At 47.8% G+C, this 19,456-nt stretch overlaps 1 protein-coding gene across 2 annotated transcripts in view; it reads right to left on the reverse strand.

The window, feature by feature from the left end:
* Positions 1-200: 200 nt before the first annotated feature.
* Positions 201-19,456, reverse strand: part of GPR20 (G protein-coupled receptor 20) — a 35,444-nt gene continuing 16,188 nt past the window's right edge. Inside the window, exons 1-2 of one of the 2 annotated variants that reach the window (XM_042860951.2) lie at positions 17,994-18,096; positions 201-3,263 (exon numbers count right to left, since the gene is read on the reverse strand). In XM_042860951.2, the coding sequence (XP_042716885.1) occupies positions 2,166-3,245 (1,080 nt within the window). In that variant the 5' untranslated portion in view covers positions 3,246-3,263; positions 17,994-18,096 and the 3' untranslated portion in view covers positions 201-2,165. Of the gene's footprint in view, positions 3,264-17,993; positions 18,097-19,456 lie in introns of those variants that run through there. The other variant, XM_005291057.4, reaches the window with a different exon arrangement.

The following is a 19,456-nucleotide window of genomic DNA, read 5'->3' on the forward strand; positions in this document are numbered from 1 at the left end:
TTGCCCAGTCCCCCTTATTCCCCAACAGTCCCAATGATAGACTGACACAGACCCTCCCCCACCCCTTCCCCACCCCCATTGTCCCCCAATAGCCCCAACCCCAGGTTGCCACAGGCACCCTGTTCCCCACCCCTCCAAGCTTCATCACCCGTTGCTTAACAATCCCTCTTTCAGACTCTTCCCCCCCTCAACCCCTTGACTCCCCTTGTCCCCCGAGGCCCCTGACTCCTTCCCATACCTTGGCCTTCGCTAAATCCTGCGAACCTCCCCTTGCTCCTAAGGCCTGCCAAGAATAGGCTCCTACCTCCCCCAGGCCTACTGCCACTTGATTGAGGTGGGGAAGCACCTCGAGGGGGAAATCCCTGACTTCTCCCCACAAGCAAGAAATGGGACACATAAAGCTGCACAAACTCCACTGCCCCATTCCTTCGCTTGGCTCCCTGGAGCAAGAGCAGGACTTGACCCTAATTTGTACATTTTGGCATGCAGCTCTCCTTTGCTGGCTCTTGTGCAGAGTTTGCTAGTGGAAATTCCAGTGGGTTCCATTAGAATCCTTTAACTAGTCTCAATTGGTTTCTACTGGTTTAAATTGGAGGACCAGTAGTCCCAGTAACCAACAGACCAATAGATCCATTGCTCTGTTCCTCAAACCTCGTTAGCGAGGTGGAACCCGCTGAAAATATTTCAAGTGGCATTTCCACTAGGAGAATAATCACAGCAATGGATGTTTTCATTCATGCTGTGGGTCTCGCTGTTTCTCTGGGTTGCTTTTTCATGCTTATGCTTTTTTAATGGTGCCGTATAGAATGCAAATGGTACAGCCGCCAGCCAGCACTGTAATACGGAAACTGGGACTCTCATTTGCGCCGATGTTGTGAGTCAAACACCGCGATGGGATTTTTACAAAGGGTTGACTCGTTTTATGGCACTGCACGATGAAAAAGGTAATTCATGCTCCAAGAAGGGTGTAAACCTACCTGCCTGCTTTGGGGTGTAACCTGATTGCTGCAGGGGATCAGGAGTGAATTCGTCCCTTCCCAGGAACAGCATGACGGAAAGAGGTGAAGTTCGTCCCTGTGTAGAGGGCCCTGAACATAATTTAAATCCTAAACATAGGTCTGCCCTGGGATGGATTTCAACCTAGATGCTTTATGGGGTTGTGGGGTTTGTGGTTGTTGTTGCTTTCCTCTGAAGCCTTAGAGGAAAGGCAGATACAAATTAGTTGGACCAATGGTAGGATCTGGTAGCAAACCCTAATTTAATGCCGCATCATAAAAAAAACTCAAACAAGGCTGACACATCTTCGTATTTCAGTTCTGCTTTTCATCACCACTGAGTTGCTGGAAGAGGGAGCAAATGTGGGAAACAGAGTTTCCAAGAAACCACATACGTTTGGACAGCTTCTTTCCATGCCTGTCTGAAACATAAGAAAACTGGTGATCCAACTGAATAATATGAACCAAGCAATACAAATCCTTGCATGTTTATATATTATATAAAGTCATACAAATCCTCTCCTTACAGCTGAAATATGAAGGGTGTGTGTGTTTGGGGAGGGGGGGATATTGTTTTGTGTTAGAGTGCCTTCCCTGAGGAAATTCAGATGTGTTTGAGAAATATCCGAATAGCTGCTAGTGACAAGTGGGTTAGATTTATTTTGTCCCGCTTCAGTTCAGTCACCTGAAACCAACAACTCTGCTCGGTGTCTTAAATCTTTGCTGTCTCTAGTAACGTAGAAAGCTCAGCAGCACCTGCGTTACTCAACAACAATATTCCTTCCCCAGGCTGGGAGGCTTTCACAGACAAGAAGAGAGTTTATGGCCTTCTACGTCCTCCTGCAGTTTGGTAGCTTACTGTCACACTGCAGTGTGAAACAGTGAAAGAAGACCACAACAGTAATGGATTTGCTGCTAGTAAAACATATATATTAAAATGCAAACAGAGCATTCCTGCTGTGAACTGTTATTAATGGACTTTCTTTTGCATTGGTACTAATGGCACTGAGAGTTCCTCTTTCCAAAAAGAGCATAATGTTCTCGAGGAATAAATTCTAACACAGTCGCTCCAAAGCTCATATTAGAAAACAAGAGGCCAAGGGCAATAGTACCAGACAGCCCAGCAATATTCCACACGGGGTTACTGTAGTGTGTCCCTCTAGGAGCTGGTTATATCTGTGTACTGTTTGTTGAAGGTAAGCTCAAAGGGCTGCCTATTGTGTTTGAGAAGGCAATGATTGCATTTGTACCTGAGCCCTTGGAGCTCTTGTTCATACTGATGATGTCCCCACTTGTCTGCTCAGGCTCCGACTTCCTGAAGATACTTTTCATGGTCGACTGGAAGTTGTTGGTGACAAAGCAGTAGACGATGGGGTCCATGCAACTGTTGAGGCTACTCAGAGTCACGGTCACATGGTAGACAATTAAGCTGATGTTATGGGGAATGTCTGGGTTGATGGAAATGGCCACCTGGCGCACATGGAAAGGTGTAAAGCAGATCATGAAGATGATGAGGACGGTGGTCAGGAGCTGAACGGCCCTCATTCGCCTCTCACGGCTCTGGTGCATGAGGCTGGGCTTGGATAGCGCACACATGATCCTAGTGGTGAAGAAGGTGATGATGATGAGCGGGAAGAAATACTCGCAGACCATCAGGGCAAAGATCTTGGCGAGGCAGCAGGGTGCAAAGGTTATCGCCATGATCAGAATGGAGAAAGTGACCACAGTTGCAAAGACCCAGATGAAGACACAGATCCCCTTGGCACAACTGGGGTTCCTCCACTTACGTGAGGCTTCCACCTGCACAATGGCCAGGTACCGGTCGATGCAGATGCATGTCAAGAAGAGAATGCTGCAGTACATGTTGACGAAGTAGCCAAAGATGTGAACAAAGGAACACCTCAGGCAGTTCCCTGCAGTGTAGAACATGATGATTCGGATGGGCAAGGAGAAGCCCACCAGTAGATCAGTAACGATTAGGTTGATGGTGTAGATGACAGAGGTGGTTTTCGTCTTGGTGCGGAAGCAGAACACGTAGAGAGCTAAACTGTTCAGCACAACGCCCACCAGGAAAATGATGGCATTGACCGCCATCAGGGCTATCCACAGGCTGTAAAAGTCTTGGTAAAGTTCTTGGTCCATATGGATGAATTTGTCGAACATGTTGACCTCATTTGAGCTGTTAGAGTTGGGTGCCCTCGTGGAGTTGAGAGGGTTAAGGGCCGGTTCTCGGGAGGAGGAGGCGTGCATACTCAGTGCTCTGGGGACCTGAAAGAAGGAAGCAACAGCAAAGAGACATTTACAGGCATGTTCAGGGGTTCACAGCACAGAACACTGCAGCCTCATTATGAAGCATTTTGAAGGCATTTACCAAGGGTTGTGTGGATTCTCCATCACTGGCAATTTTTAAATCAAGATTGGGTGTGTTGCTAAAAGATCTGCTCTAGGGATTATTTGGGGGAAGTTCCATGGCTTGTGTTACACAGGAGGTCAGACTAGATGATTACAGTGGTCCCTTCTGGCTTGGGAATCTATGGATAATTATATCTCCCCAGTGGCCTACAGCCAGACCATCTCAGTCTGCGGTCACATCCCATCTCACAAGCTAAGCAGAGTCATGCTGCTGCCCTGAACAGCTTACACTCCATATTTTAGATATGGCCCAACATGATGGGATAACAAACATCAAGGAGGGAAAGCTCCGTGGATGGACCAGAGGTACAGCAATAGGCAAAGTGAATGTAGGGTATGTCTACGCTTGGAGCTGCGGGGAGCGGTGTATTCCAGCTTGAGGAGACATACCTGGACTAGCTGTCCTTGAGCTAGCCGACCCAAATACATGCCCATCAGAGACTCTAGGCATGTACTCAGGGCAACTAGCTCCTCCTGCTGCTCCCACTGCCGGGGCCACGCTATTTTTAGCCCACTGGCAGGATGAGAGCTAGTGCAGGTATGTCTCCTGGAGCTGGGAATTGCACCCCCAGTGCCAAGTTCAGATGCACACATCTGTTCAGTTTTTCAAGTAGAGAAGATACCGATCTGTTGACTCACTTATTGCTGGGCGTGGATGAGAGGCGTGACCTTTCAGCAGAGTTTCACAGGAATAGTGAGTAAGCACTGGGCAGACCAGAGCAGGGTGAGCTTGTTCCTTGCATACAGGTGGTATGATTGATTGTGCCACTGGGCACAGAGATGAGCCAGCCATGGTGGAAAAAATGGTCTCCAAATTATTCATTCTCATTTAAAAAATCTTAGCGGGCTGGGGAAGATCCTATTGCTCAGAAGCTTGGGACATGTAGAAACGCTATCTGAGCAAGAATTAGGCAGCTGGTGTGCTTAGAACACAGCCTGTCATGCTGAGCAGTAGTGTCTGATTGTTTCCTTGTGCTCCCGCTATTCGTCTGTCTGTATCCACCTTGTGTCTCTTGTCTCATACTTAGATTGCATAAGCTCTTTGGAGCAGGGGCTCTTTGTTTGTTCTGTGTTTCTCATGGAATATCAGGGTTGGAAGGAACCTCAGGAGGTCATTTAGTCCAACCCCCTGCTCAAAGCAGGACCAATCCCCAACTAAATCCCCAAATGGCCCCCTCAAGGACTGAGCTTGCAACCCTGGATTTAGCAGGCCAATGTTCAAACCACTGAGCTATCCCTAGAACAAGGGGGTCAATGACAGGGCACATAGCACTATTCTGATGCAAGTCCATAAATAAATAATAATTAATAAATAAAGTGCCAGACAAGCACAGCAGGTGGGCCTTGGGGTAGTGTGGGGACACTAGGCACATCAGCAGTGGTCTGGGGTAAGCTTCTAGTCATCAGGGTTGTGAAGAAAAGATTGAAAACATGACATGGGCATAACCAAGACAGCAACATCTGCCTGAGTGTGCAAAGAGCCTGAAACGCTTACTCTGAGAGATGTGAACTGTCCCATGAATTTCAATGGGCTGTTAGCTACACCTGGAAGTGACAGCAACATCTCCCTGAGCGTACAAAGAGCCTGCAATGGTTGCTCGGAGAGGTGTGAATCAATGGGCTGTTAACTACACCTGGAAGTACAACTCAGCAGCCAGCATGTAAATACTGGGACCCTCCCCACTGCCTGGTGCAGTCTGAGTGTAAGAAAGGGCCCCAGATCACTCCCCTGTCCCTGCCTCGCTTCCTTCCTTCGCCACTTCAAATGGAGGGGTGAGGCCATGGAGAAGTGATGGTGCCACAGCTTGGGGGTGAGCCACTGGGACACGGTGTCTGCCTAGAGCTCTGTGTCGTCTTGCGGGTGGGTCGTCTAGGGGTTGAGTGGGAGCAGAGAAGTGAGCTTTGGCAGTGATGCTGTATGGTTGAACTATTACCACGCTTGATTGCTCATTAAGAACATTTCACTCTCACCACGGGCCATAGAAGAAACTCATTCCGCCTAGATAAGTCTTCCTTGAACACCTTAGTACAGATATGGCCAATGGCTGCCCCTGTGAGTCAGCAAGCCGTGTAAGGACATGTGACCTGCTCCTGAGACCCTGGACTCCATCTTGTACCAGTAATTTCCCACAAATTGCGCTGTGAGCTTTGTTTGGGACTGTACATTTCCAGGCAAATGGCAAAGGGTATAAAAGACCCCTAAAATAGGAGAACAGGAGGACTTGTGGCACCTTAGAGACTAACAAATTTATTAGAGCATAAGCTTTCGTGGACTACAGCCCACTTCTTCGGATGCATATAGAATGGAACATATATTGAGGAGATATATATACACACATACAGAGAGCATAAACAGGTGCTCTCTGTATGTGTGTATATATATCTCCTCAATATATGTTCCATTCTATATGCATCTGAAGAAGTGGGCTGTAGTCCACGAAAGCTTATGCTCTAATAAATTTGTTAGTCTCTAAGGTGCCACAAGTCCTCCTGTTCTTCTTTTTGCGGATACAGACTAACACGGCTGCTACTCTGAAACCCTAAAATAGGGTTACCATACGTCCTCTTTTTCCCGGACATGTCCGGCTTTTCGGCAGTCAAACCCCCGTCCGGGGGGAATTGCCAAAAAGCCGAACATGTCCGGGAAAATGGCGGCTCTGTTTAAGAGCCGGGCTGCCTGAACGCTACCGGCTTCGGGCAGCCCCGTGCCTCCAGACCCTGCGCCGCCGGAGCCCGGGAGGGGAAGTGCCCGGCTGGGGGCGCAGGGTCTGGAGGCAAGGGGGCTGCCCGAAGCCGGTAGCGCTCGGGCAGCCCGGTTCTTAAACACAGCCTCCAGCGGCTGCGGCTCTGTGTAACTGACACTATGTCAGTTACACACAGCCCCGGCGGCTGGAGGCTCCAGCCGCCCCCGCTCTGTTTAAGAGCCGGGCTGCCCGAGCGCTACCGGCTTCGGGCAGCCCCTGTGCCTCCAGATCCTGCACCCCCAGCCGGGCACTTCCCGTCCCGGGCTCCGGCGGCGCAGGGTCTGGAGGCACGGGGCTGCTCGAAGCTGGTAGCGCTCGGGCAGCCCGGCTCTTAAATAGAGCGGGGTCGGCTGGAGCCTCCAGCCGCCGGGGCTGTGTGTAACTGACACAGTGTCAGTTACACAGAGCCGCAGCCGCTGGAGGCTCTGTTTAAGAGCCGGGCTGCCCCAGAGCTACCGGCTTCGGGCAGCCCCGTGCCTGGAGACCCTGCGCCGCCGGAGCCCGGGACGGGAAGTGCCCGGCTGGGGGTGCAGGATCTGGAGGCATGGGGGCTGCCCGAAGCCGGTAGCGCTTGGGCAGCCCGGCTCTTAAACAGAGCAGGGGCGGCTGGAGCCTCCAGCCCCCGGGGCTCTGTGTAACTGACCCAGTGTCAGTTACACAGAGCCAAAGAGGAGCAAAGCCTCCAGCCCCCTGGGCTGTGTGTAACTGACACAGAGGCTCTGTTTAAGAACCGGGCTGCCTGAGAGCTACCGGCTTCAGGCAGCCCCCTTGCCTCCGGACCCTGTGCCCCCAGCCGGGCACTTCCCCTCCCGGGCTCCGGCGGCGCAGGGTCCGGAGGCACGGGGGCTGCCCGAAGCCGGTAGCGCTGGGGCAGCCCGGCTCTTAGAGCCTAAGAGGAGCAGAGCCTCCAGCTGCGGGGGCTCTGCTCCTCTTCGGCTCTGTGTAACTTATACAGTGTAAGTTACGCAGAGCCGCCGGAGCCCCGGAGGGGAAGTGCCCGGCTGGGGGCGCAGGGTCCGGAGGCATAGGGGCTGCCCAAAGCCCGAGCGCTACCAGCTTCACGGTTTGCTGGGCAGCCTCCAGACCCTGCGCCCCCGGCTGGGCGCTTCCCCTCCCAGGCTCCAGCTGCGCTGGGGAAGCGCCGGCCGGGGGCGCAGGGTCTGGGGGCTGCCCGGCAAACCGTGAAGCTGGTAGCACTGGGGCAGCCCTTTCCCCCTGGCTGGGAGTGGGAGGGAGGAGGGGGCGGAGTTAGGGTGGGGGAAGGGGCGGAGTTGGGGCGGGGCTAGGGGTGGGGAAATGGGCGGGGCCATGGCCCGTGGAGGGTCCTCTTTTTTTATTTATGAGATATGGTAACCCTACCTAAAATGACTCCATTTTGCCTCTTTCCTTCTCTGAGTCTCTGGACTGTGGATTTACAACTAAAAGGAGCATATTGGACTATGGACTGAGGACCTTCCAAGCTTTTGGAAGTTACCAGAGACTTTACAAGCTAGCAGTCTATACCGTCACTGCTACAAACCTGATATAAGAACATTGTCATTATTGTAGGTATATGATTCTATTAACCATATTAACTCTCTTCTTCTTTTCTTTATTAATAAACCACTAGATTTTAGTTACTAAAGGATGGGCAGCTGCGTGGTTCTTGTATATTGACCTGGCTGTGTGGGTGATCTCTTGAGATCAGAAGAACCCTTTGTCTGATGAAATTGGATTTCAGTAACCGCTCATCAGAAAGTCCAGTGTCTGGGTGGACCAATAAGGCCTGGACTGCCTAAGGAGGCTGCATTTTTGACTTCTTGTTAACCAGTGTGGCGAGACCGAAGTTTACTTTTATTACTGGCTTGGTACAATCTAATGATAGAGTAACCACCAGTTTGAGGTGTGCCTGCCCTATTTCTCAGCAGTTTGTCCCGAATCTGGTATTCTCCGCTGTGACCCACTGAGGCATGGGGACGGGTGGGAACAGGGAGAAGTGCCCCGTTGAGTATGCCTGAGGCCGAGCCTTGCTTTGAGTGTCTGCTGGCGCTCTGATCCGTGTCCGGGGTGGGCAGATAAAGGGTCTGGGTTCTTAAGCTACAGTCAGATAGTTGCCAGGCAGTTACCTTCGCCATAAAAGTAAGGCACAGTTTCATTTTACAGCCAAGACCCAGTAGGCTGTGTAGCAGCTTCTCGAGCTCTGTAGACATAGCAACATCAGTCTTGAGATTCCAAACCAAGCTGCTGCTGCCAGGGTCCGACAGTTTAATTTTCAAATCGTTCCCGGCTTACCCACTGTTTTAAACAGATCGATATAAAAACTATGTACACGGAAACTTGGCTGATTGAAGTAAGTGGTTTGAAAAACATCTGGAATACCTCAAATCAGCCTCTTGGGACCTGGGGGTTAAACCTTCACCCCCACCCACGAGCCTCAGCCTGAATCAGCAGAGGATAATAAAGTCAGTCCTGGGCCAAGCGAGCTTAAAGCACATGAGACCAAAAAATAAACGTAGTAATATGAGAAACTTAGATGTAAACATATTTTCCAGAATTAACAGAACGCTAAATATCCTTGGGGATCCCGTCAGAGAAGGGGAGACGTCCTGTGCAATCTGCAGAAAGCATGGGAAGGTTTCTAGAAAGGCCAGTGCTCTTCTAAGCGAGCGTTGGAGCATTTGAAGAGATTCTCTACATGTGCTCAACCACTCTATGCTCATGAGAAATTATTGGAAACAGAACGAGAGTCGCTTTGCCCGCAAGAAGCTCCTATTAATAGTTAGCCTTGTAAAATGCAACCTAACGAGCAGAGCTGGTTGGAAATTCGCCAGTGGAATGGGTTTCCATCCGGGAATGCCAATTAGCTGCAATGCTTTGCAGAAGTGGTTCAATTTCAGCAAAGTGGCGGGCTGCTGGGGATCCCCGGGCTTCTAGGTTCCCAGCTCTTTGGCAGCCTATCTGGGGGTCTGATGGGGAGCTGGGAACCTGGAAGTCCTGGGAGGACTGGCTCCCTGGATTGTGGTTCTGGGGCAGCATGGAATTCCAGGGCTACTAGTGTCAGCCCATGAGGCAGATGGCCCCTGAACTGGAGATTTCAGGGTCTGTGGCTCTGGGGTAGCCCACGAAGGGCATGACCCTGGAGCTGGGGATCCCAGGGGTCTCAAGGTTTGCAGCTCAGGGGAAGTCATGGAGAATTTCAAAATTGTTGGGTTTTGTTCCAAAGCTCAGCAAAACCAAATCTGAAACATCAAAATGCTCCATGAAACCGAATCCCCTTTCTCTGCCCTGCCCTGCCCCACTAAGGAGAGCTAAAAGTGTGCTGCTTTGTCTGACCTTCCTCCCCATAATTTCCTGCCACTGTGAAAATTTAAATCATTAAAAATCGAAAAATGTTTTAAAATGAACAGCAAGATTATCTGTTGAAATGATAAAAAAATAGAAATCCAGTTCTGCCCCGCCTCGATATGAGAGTTTCTACCTGAGTCTGAAATACAGGATGACACAGTCTCTATTCTGCCTCTCAAACTGAGGGTGGCAATGGCATTTTCATTTATATTAAAGTAAGGACAGAATTAAACATATGAGACCAAAGGCCTAATCCAAAGCCCATGAAAGTCAAAGAAACGCTCCCGCTGGTGTTGGATCAGACCCCAAGTAAGAGTCAGATACAATGCAAACAAGAGAATGCAAATGAGAAACACCGGCACAGTACTCCAAATCAGAGAAAGCAGAACGCCGGAGATAGACGCCTTCAGACAACCACGGCACCAAAGATATTTCATTGTAATTTACGTCAGGCAGTGAGAGCAGAGCCTGGGAATTGAGACAGCCAAATTTGAATTGTTAGCTGCCCTTGGTCATGTGATCTGATTTGCTCATCGTCTCTACGCATCCAGTTTAGTTTTAAATGTCCCAAGTTATGAGCTTCCACTGCAGCGCCTGTGCGATTTTTCTTCAGCCTTACAGTCCAATATTCACCCTACATTTTCCTTTGCTCCAGTTCAGTTCATTACACCGAGTTAGCGACATGCCTCGTTATCACTATAATTGAGAGTGTCATAGGTCTGCCTGGTGCTTTACAGACAAATGAAATGGACATGCCCCGGCCTCGAGGAATATTGTTCATATACCCTAGATACTTGAGGCAAATCATAGGGCTTGTCCACCTAGCCCCGGTTTAAAGTGAAGCAAACTCTTGGCGTTTGCAGACCTAGCATCCAAAAGGTGGTAGATAACCCTTTGTCTGCCAAACTGAATTTACAGTGTTGGGTTTTTGTAAGGGAGAGTCCAACCTGGTTGGTTTAGATCTGTTCACCCTGCCTCTGCTTGTCTCCATGGAAAAGGGAAGGATCGGTGTCAGGGAAAATTAGATACAGGATGGCGTGGAGATGGCTTCTATTTGGGGTCCCTTTGTGCCTGCCTTGGTACCAAGGTCTCAGTAACAAAGCCAAAAGGGTTACGCTAAAGGTTTCCTCACTAGCAGGCAATGCAAAACCCGGAGATTGGGCCCCAAGCAAAAGAGAGCTTGCTCCTTCTCCAGATCAGAATTGAAATTGTTACAGAAGATTTGTAATATAAGATGAATGGACTTTTATTGTTGGGTCACATTCCATTATTTTTCTGCCCCCCATCGCTTGGTAATACGCATTAGGAATTGGGGAGCTGGTAAGGCAAAAAACTAAAAACCCTCCACCCATTTTTTTAAAATGAGCTGGCTCTGGACCAAAATCCCAGTTAATATTACTCAGTACTCTTCAGCTGTAGAGCGCCGAGGGCTTGACAAAAGGTATATTGTCCTCATCTGTAAAATGGGGATATTGAAGCACAGAGGGGCAAAGACCCAGGTTTCTGTAGGTGTTTAAGCACTGCTGCACTCAACTTCGTAATGCCTACCTGATTTAGGAGCCTAAGTCTAATTTTCCACAAGTGGCTTAGGCACACAAGAGCCTAAATCCCATTGATTGCCAATGGGATTTTGGCTCCTAAGTGCCTATGTCCCTTTTGAAAATGAGACTTAAGCCCATAACTCAGTTAGGCATTGCAGTGCTGAGTGCAGCAATCCCCAAACACCTTTAGCAAGCTAGTCCAAAGTGACTTGCTGAAGGGCAAAGAGAAAGTCAGCGGCAGAGTCAAGATTCTCCAGAGGTCTCCCAGGTCTCCTTATTCCAAATCTGGTGTGCTGTTCACTGGACCATGGTACCTCTCTGGCACAAGCACCCCTGACATGTTGGGAAAGTTTGCAGCTGGATTGCTCAGATCTATTTCTCTTTTTATCCCATTATTTACATCTGTGCATCGTGGGGACAGCAGAGTGGAAGTACCATAATATCATGAAAAAGCTTCTTCTCCCAAAAATTCCTACCCATTTTTGCAGACCCAGTAATCGTCTAAGTATCTGACTTCAGCCTAACTGTTCAGTTATCTAACCACTAGCTTTATTATCAAAGGCGAGATTCAGCACCTGAGGTTGTGAGGCGCTGTATACTGTTTCTTTCTGGGCCGGGGTGGGGAGAGCGAGCTCCCCTGGCCACAGGGCTGCAGCAGGGGCACAGAACCTGCCCCTCCAAACCCAGTGAAATTTAAATTCCTGCACATGCCCCTGATTTCTTTAAATCTGTAGTAGGCAGCTAGGCAAGACGGGGATTGGGAAAAGGAGAAAAGAAAGGCTTAGGGTTGCTATTGTTTTCCTTATTCTGATCAAGCTCTTTGTTCAGTGTTAGAAGAGCAACTCTCTTTGCAATTCTTTATCCTTGACCCATGCCCTGGGCTGATTCCATCAGGAATTGTGCCAGGGAGGAAACAGATGGATGCTTTGCTGGCCCAGACCCTAAAGTCGCTTTCCCTGTTGTCTCCATGCTTGGCGCTACGTTAGCTTATTTCTCATGGGTAGCTCAGCCCTGGGCCTGTCGGGTCACTCCCAGAAGGGCAGACTCGACCACCAGGTTTTCATTCACTGCATTTTTAGTTTTGCTTCTGCAGCAAAGACCAACTTCAGCCTCGGCTTTAGGGGCCTGATCCAGTGCTTAGCAAAGACCAGGGGAGTCTTTTCACTCACTACCTTGGCCTTTGGATCAGGTCCTGTGATGCGAAGTGGATGCAGAAGACAGGCAGCCAGGGGTAATGAACCAAGCTCTGTTGTAGCAGCACCTGCATGGTTAAAGGGTTATTTAGTGGCAGATGCAGATAGGATCTCGGCATGGGGGCACAGAGAGAGGGAACGAGAGAGCCATCTGCTGCGACAGCCAAGACTGAAAAGAACATTAACAAACAAGCCAGAGTGTAATTCAAATAAACAGTCAAAGTTAATGCTTTGGCTTTTTCCCATCTCACAGTCCTGAATCCGAACAGCTGGGCGAATTCCCACCCCCCACCCACCTCCTGCCTTCGAACGTTACGCAGCTCTCTGGGAACGGCTTCAGCGTGTGTTTAGCTTTGCAGCCGCTCTGTGTTTAAATTTCCTCCAGTGATTTATCATCTTATTTATAAACGAAGGGTTAAACCCGCTTTCTTTCGATTTAAAAGGGTCAGATCCGCGTGCTGGCAAGTTCTTTCTCAACTATGGCTCAAACTGGCCAAATATGGTATTTTTTGTAGACAGAGCACAAAGGACAGCTTTTATGCCATGTGTATCTCAGTGAGCTTGGAGAGGATGGCTATGCTGCATACTGCCAGCGGAATACCCTGGGTTCAGAACTGTTCAGAAGAAAGGAAACTACCTAAACAAATCCAGGGGGAAGCTCACGGGCTTTGCAGAATGTGCTAGTTTCTCTACGGGACAATTGACCCCACCACTAAAAGAACCATCACTAAGTGGCACCCTCGTTGGCATTCCCAGCAGACGCTAAGGTCTGGATGCACCAGAGTGGCCGAAGGTATTTAGGACCCTAAAGCTGCAGATAGACACAGTGAGATTTTTGAAAGTGCTTAACTCCTATTGAAATCTTTAAAGAGATTTTAGGTGCCTAGAATCTCTTTAAAAATCTGTCCCTGGCTGATCACAATCACCCCTAGAATGGCCCCCATCGTATCACAGTTGGGGCAGGTTGGCTGGGGCTGAATGGGGGAAAATTGCCTTTACCGGGCTCTGAGGCAGGAGAATTTCAGTACCCAGGAACGCCAGCTCAGCACTTTTCACACTTGTTCACATGTATTGCCCTCTCTCATACAAAATGCTATGTTACACGAGCATCAGGCTTGCAGAACGAAACCCTGCAAAGCAAGGAGGCTGCAGGTATGGTTATGCACACCACAGTAACTCTAGCCAGGTGTGTTCTTTCACCTAGAACGCTGGTTAAAAAAAAAAGCCGTTTCAATCCGGTCTACTGCGTCTGCAGAGAGGACAATTTTCAAGCCCTCAGAACATAGTCAAATCAACCCCCTCTTTTTTTTTTAACCAGAACACTCCAATGAATTTCTTTTCTGTTAGGGCTATTTCGGAGATAGCTGGGAGTGCTGGTGGCGTAGGGTCTGAGTAGGGACTCCACATATCCAGACAGTCCTTCAGTGAGAGTGCCAATGCCCGAGATGATGGGGCGTCCAGGATTTCCAAGTTTGTGGATCTTGGGTAGTAGATAGAATAACCCCGGTCGGGGGTCTAAGGGTATGTTGATTTGTTCCTGTGTTAGTGTAGGGAGTGTCCTGAGTAGATGGTGCAGTTTCTTAGTGTATTCCTCAGTGGGATCTGAGGAAAGTGGCCTGTAGAATTTGGTATTGGAGAATTGTCTGGCAGCCTCCTTCTGGTAGTCAGACCTGTTCATGATGAACACAGGAACAAATCAACATACCCTTAGAGCCCCGACCGGGGTTATTCTATCTACCGCACCATAACAACTCTAACTCAGGAACCAACCCATGCAACAAACCTGGATGCCAACTCTGCCCACATATTTACACCAGCAACACCATCACAGGACCTAACCAGATCAGCTACAACATCACCGGCTCATTCACCTGCACGTCCACCAATGTTATATATGCCATCATGTGCCAGCAATGCCCCTCTGCTATGTACATTGGCCAAACTGGACAGTCACTACGCAAGAGGATAAATGGACACAAGTCAGATATCAGGAATGGCAATATACAAAAACCTGTAGGAGAACATTTCAACCTCCCTGGCCACACTATAGCAGATGTAAAGGTAGCCATCTTACAGCAAAAAAACTTCAGGACCAGACTCCAAAGAGAAACTGTTCATTTGCAAATTTGACACCATCAGATCAGGATTAAACAAAGACTGTGAATGGCTATCCAACTACCGAAGCAGTTTCTCCTCCCTTGGTGTTCACATCTCAATTGCTAGCAGAGCACCTCACCCTCCCTGATTGAACGAACCTCGTTATCGTCATACTGATTTATATCTGCCTCTGGAAATTTCCATTACTTGCGTCTGACGAAGTGGGTATTCACCCACGAAAGCTTATGCTCCAATACTTCTGTTAGTCTTAAAGGTGCCACAGGACCCTCTGTTGCTTTTTACAGATTCAGACTAACACGGCTACCCCTCTGATACTAAGCCCTTTGAGGGAGCCATTTAGGGATCTGGGGCGAAAATCTGTCAGGGACGGTACTTGGTCCTGCTGTGAAGGCAGGGACTGGACTCGATGACCTTTCATGGTCCCTTCCAGCTCTATGAGATAGGTATACCTCCATTAAAAAAAAATTAGCCGCTCTCTGCTGGCCCACTGGGGTTTGAACTGTAGACCTCCAGCGCTAAAAAGCATAACTTGCTACAACTTGAGCTAAAGAGCCAAACTTCTGTAGCTTATGTCTTTAACAACTCTTTGCCTCTGTGGATCAGATCAGCACAGCGTGGGCCCTCCAACACACACTGAGCGGTGGGTTACACATGCATACAGGTGTAGACAGTCCCTGCTCCTCAGAGCTAGCAGTCCAGAGCTAGATCCTGTCATCTGACCCACAAAGATGCAGGCTCCTTCATGGATCAGATTGCAGGAGCATCCCCTCAGAAAACTATACCTACGTTCCAGCAATTATCTATCCTAACTTCCCATTAGTGTCATGCCAAAGACCTAAAGGGATTTTTGTCAATTAAAAGAAGGTGAATTCAATTTTTCAGAATTAGTTTTTTAAAGTGTAATCGGGCCATTCAGTTGGGCAGAGCTGCATTCTTTCTGAAAGCCGGCTAGAAGCCGATGCTCTGGCGAAATATCAGCAATGCTAGACACTCTGGAGACTCTCTATTTAAAACCCGGAAAGAGCTGCACTCCTCCAGCTCTGTCATAGCTCAAGCATGGAAAATATGGAATGAAGCTTGTGAAAATACAATACTAGGAAATCTTCATGGGCTTGTCTATCACTATGTCTATTTTGCAGTGGTGTAACTCCACTGACTTCAACAGAGGTACTCCTGATTTATACCAGTAGAAGCGAGAGAAGAAGAAGACCCCTATATATAGAGAGAGAAATATGTCACTTGCCTGTCACTAAATATACACACACAATGGTCGGTGCTGTTATGAGTTTATTCTTATCATAAATCAGAAATGGTTACATTACACAGGTCGCCTATCTCAGTGCCAGTAAAGCCTTCAAGCCACCACTGACTTGTTTATGCCACATTTTAGAGAAGAGTTACTCCTGAAATGTTTAGATTTTTCAGACATCTTATTGATGCCATGTATTTTGTATGTCCCTCTGCCTGTAAAACCTTAGGTTAAGTGGTACATTTTCATATCTGTACAAATTATCTATTAAGCTCTCCCATTATGATTTTGAAGATTCAGTATCTCACAATCTGCCAGAGCTAGAAACAAACGCCATCTGTCACTGAGAAGCATTGGAATGACATAGCTCTAGTGGACACAATGTTAATCTCTAGATCGGATATTGTGTGGGAATACAGACCTCACCGATCCAGGACTGAGATCTGTCAGTCCCGGTTGAGGGATCAGCATAACTGGGGGGAAAGTCCATGTCTGTGAGGAAGACAGGCCTTTTTGTAACAGATTCTTTTAGAAAAGGGGCCGTTTTCAGAAAGAAGCTCAGAGATTTTGAATGCTAATAGTACACCTGCTAGAGATGGATTAGTGAGCAGACTAGAGGGCAAGAAATATATTTTATGTCATGATGTCCATCATCTCTCTATAGATCTCTATTACGTAGTAACTCCCTACAAGAGGCAAAAGACATTGGTGCAGTACCTTTTGGAAAGGGAAGGTTCTTTTATTTGAAAGACCTCTGAGCCATGAGCCATTTGTGTATTAAGGTGAAGTTCTGCTCTTTATTTTTCTCCTGCTACTTGGCTGCTCTTACATTTGACAACAGGCCTGAGCAGAATTGGCTGGGGATATGAATGGCAGAGCCTTTCAACGGGGAGTTACGTTTGGTCCCTTAACTTTCTCGCCCAGGGTTACGTGCCAAACAAAGGCAGACTATGAGAATCACTCCATCAGCATGTCATCCAACATATGACTTCCCCACATAGGCTCCCTGTATTTTAGTCATTGCCAGTAGAAAGAACAGTATTGGCCACTCCAGAGTTTGGTTCAAACGCTGAGTGAAAGTGCAGAGGGCACAATGTACACTGCTTCTCCTGAATGCTCATCAAAATACTTCATTCTTATACAGCAGTTTCATCCCTTGATCCCCAAGTGTTTTGTGAGTACCCTTATCCTCTTTCTACTGACAGGGAAACTGAGGCACATAGCAGGTCAGTGGCACAGCTGGGAAGAAACTGCACATTTGATGACTCCCTATCAACTGTCCTTTCCATTGGACTGCACTGTCCTCCTAGTTCTCTCTCTGTAGATCGATAATAAAGATTCCACAGGAAATAAACTTTTGCTTGGTTGAATTCTCAAATGTTTGAGTCTCGACTCTTTTTAGTGAATTTTTCATCTCTTGTTTCATAGGATTTTAGCACTAGACACGTGTCAGGCTTGCTGCAGTTCCGACCACCTGTACGGGCTTTGCACGTTTAATCTTCGCTGAGGAAAAGGTTTGAAATGAGCAACGGGTCGAGTATTTTACCCGGAATTTCCCCCTAGTAGCAGCCATAGCAAAAGGGCATGTCATGTGACCATGCTAAAGTGTTCCTTCTAATAGTGACCTAGGCACTTGATGAAAAGAAGGAAAACAGCATTTTTCTGAAAGGTCTCTCACTTTCTGCTGTGCCGTCAAACTTAGGCCTGCATCTTTCTCCAGCCCTCAGCAAGCCTAGCTTTCTGTGCCAGGTGTTAAGAGACAGTGCACACTGCATCACGGCCTTCCTACTTTTTAATCCATATAAGCCAACTTTAACAAGAATTCACGTTTAACAACAAATTACAGACCCAAAGTAGTGACAGATCTTAACGGCGATGTGATACCTTTCACACGAGCAATGCAAAGCCCTTTGTAAACCTTAAATAATTCTCACTGTGAGTTAGGTAAATGCCTGTGAAGTAGATAAATCTGGAGATACTATTTTACAAACTCCGCTGCAGAGAAGTTCAGGGGATGTGCACAAGGCCACACAGAACAGTCAGGAACAGAGCCCGGCTGGGACTCATTCCCCCTTCATGGGCAATGAGGGACTCAACCACAACCAGAGAGTTACTACAATGGGAAAATCAAGGCCAGGAGAGCTTATATACCCCACTGTTTAGTGTGTGCTACACCTGTTCCTCTACTCTCAATCCATGGACCATCTGAGTCTGCTACAGCTTCCTGCTTTGGGCCTCTCAAACTCATAGCACTCGATTGCTGAGTTCAGTCCCCCGGAATGACCAAGCAGAGTTGATTCACTTACTCCAAACCTTTTCTGAAACTACTTCAGTCATTCTCCCTGGCTAATAACTGATCATTGTTCATCAGAGCAATAATTATTATGTGCTGCCTCAGAAGTGACAGGCTGACTTACCTCTGATCTGCTTTCCTCTTTTGCCCTTACAGGAGCCCTGGTTAAGAAAATTCCCTGGTGGAACTGAACATTATCCGAAAAGGAGACATCGGTTATGAGGAGCAGAGCTACTGGAGTGACTACAGAAGATGAAGAAATGCCTAATCTCGCTCTCTCTCTCTCTCCCCCCCACCCTCCCTAAATATAGCATTGAAACCAAGAGGAAAAAATATACTAACAAAAAAATTCCACTTCTTGCCTTCAACATTCAGAATTTCTTCGCAAGCATCTGGCTTCTTGCCCAAGTCTGCCTGAAATTTATGAAGTGTTAGAAATGTCAGAGAGGACTTAAGACCTTCCCTATAGTACTAATCCCTATGCATCTCTACTCAATAAATCTCTACCTCCGTTGCCATGGGTAGCTTTCCTACCTGCATGGGGAGATGAGCTTCCTCTCCTTGGTACAAATCAGGAGACATACTTTTTGCTTCAGGGTGTAAGTCAAGTTTTAAATTGCCTTTGTCTAGTCTCATTGCTCTTATCAAGATCTCCAAGATCTTCCTCCTCCACTGGTGAATTCAGGGGACAGGCAAGAAGCTGTGTCACTCCTGCAGATCATCTTTTTCACTTTAATTAATATAGATACCATCTGACATACTGCTTTCTTCCTGCCAAGCTCTGATACAGAGCCTGAATCTCTACCATGGGCTGGGCATGGTAGGAGGAGGACATATTGGGGGAGCCAAAAGGGAGCAAGTTGCCTAGACAGAGACTCCTGTGTCTTACAGATTTTGGGTGCTACCACATTGCAAACAATAAATAATTTTTGATCTAGTCTCTGGAATCTGCTGGCATTCTGAAGTGCCAGATGACTTACTTGCCATGGCTTGGGAAGAAGAAACATAAATAAATGCCTTCCTTTTTCAAAGTCCTCCTCATTGGAAGGATGATGTTGACAGAAGTTTAGACAGCTATCTGCCTAGTGACAAGTAGCTCATAAGTTAGACCAGTAGACAGTCAGGACTCCTGGGTTCTGTTCCCATATGTATAAATTTAGACAAGCTACTTAACAGCTCGGCACATCAGTTTACACTTCTGAATGATGAGTTTAATTACTGTTCATAAAGCGAGTTGAGATAGTCGAAAGAGTGGCACTATATCAAATACTATGATTAGCATGATTGCAGACTCTTAGTTAGCCGGCTGCGAGCTTTCCAGACACTGAAAGGCGAGGGAGCAGATTGGCACCAATTGAAGACAGGCCACGCAGCGGTTAGACTTTTCACCACAGAATTAGTCCAAGTAGCAGTGGTTTGATAGCTGGATTATGATGATCTGTTCTGAATATTGGTCAGACCTGGCTAAATAAACAAACCCAGTTCTCAATGGATGGGGAAATAAATGTGAATGTCCAACTCCTCTTTGACACTGAATGCAGCAGATGAGAGGCTGTCGTTTCCACAGGGAGTTCACCAAACAAACCA

Source organism: Chrysemys picta, chromosome 2, assembly GCF_011386835.1.
Source record: "Chrysemys picta bellii isolate R12L10 chromosome 2, ASM1138683v2, whole genome shotgun sequence".
Classification (NCBI taxonomy): Eukaryota; Metazoa; Chordata; order Testudines; family Emydidae; genus Chrysemys; species Chrysemys picta.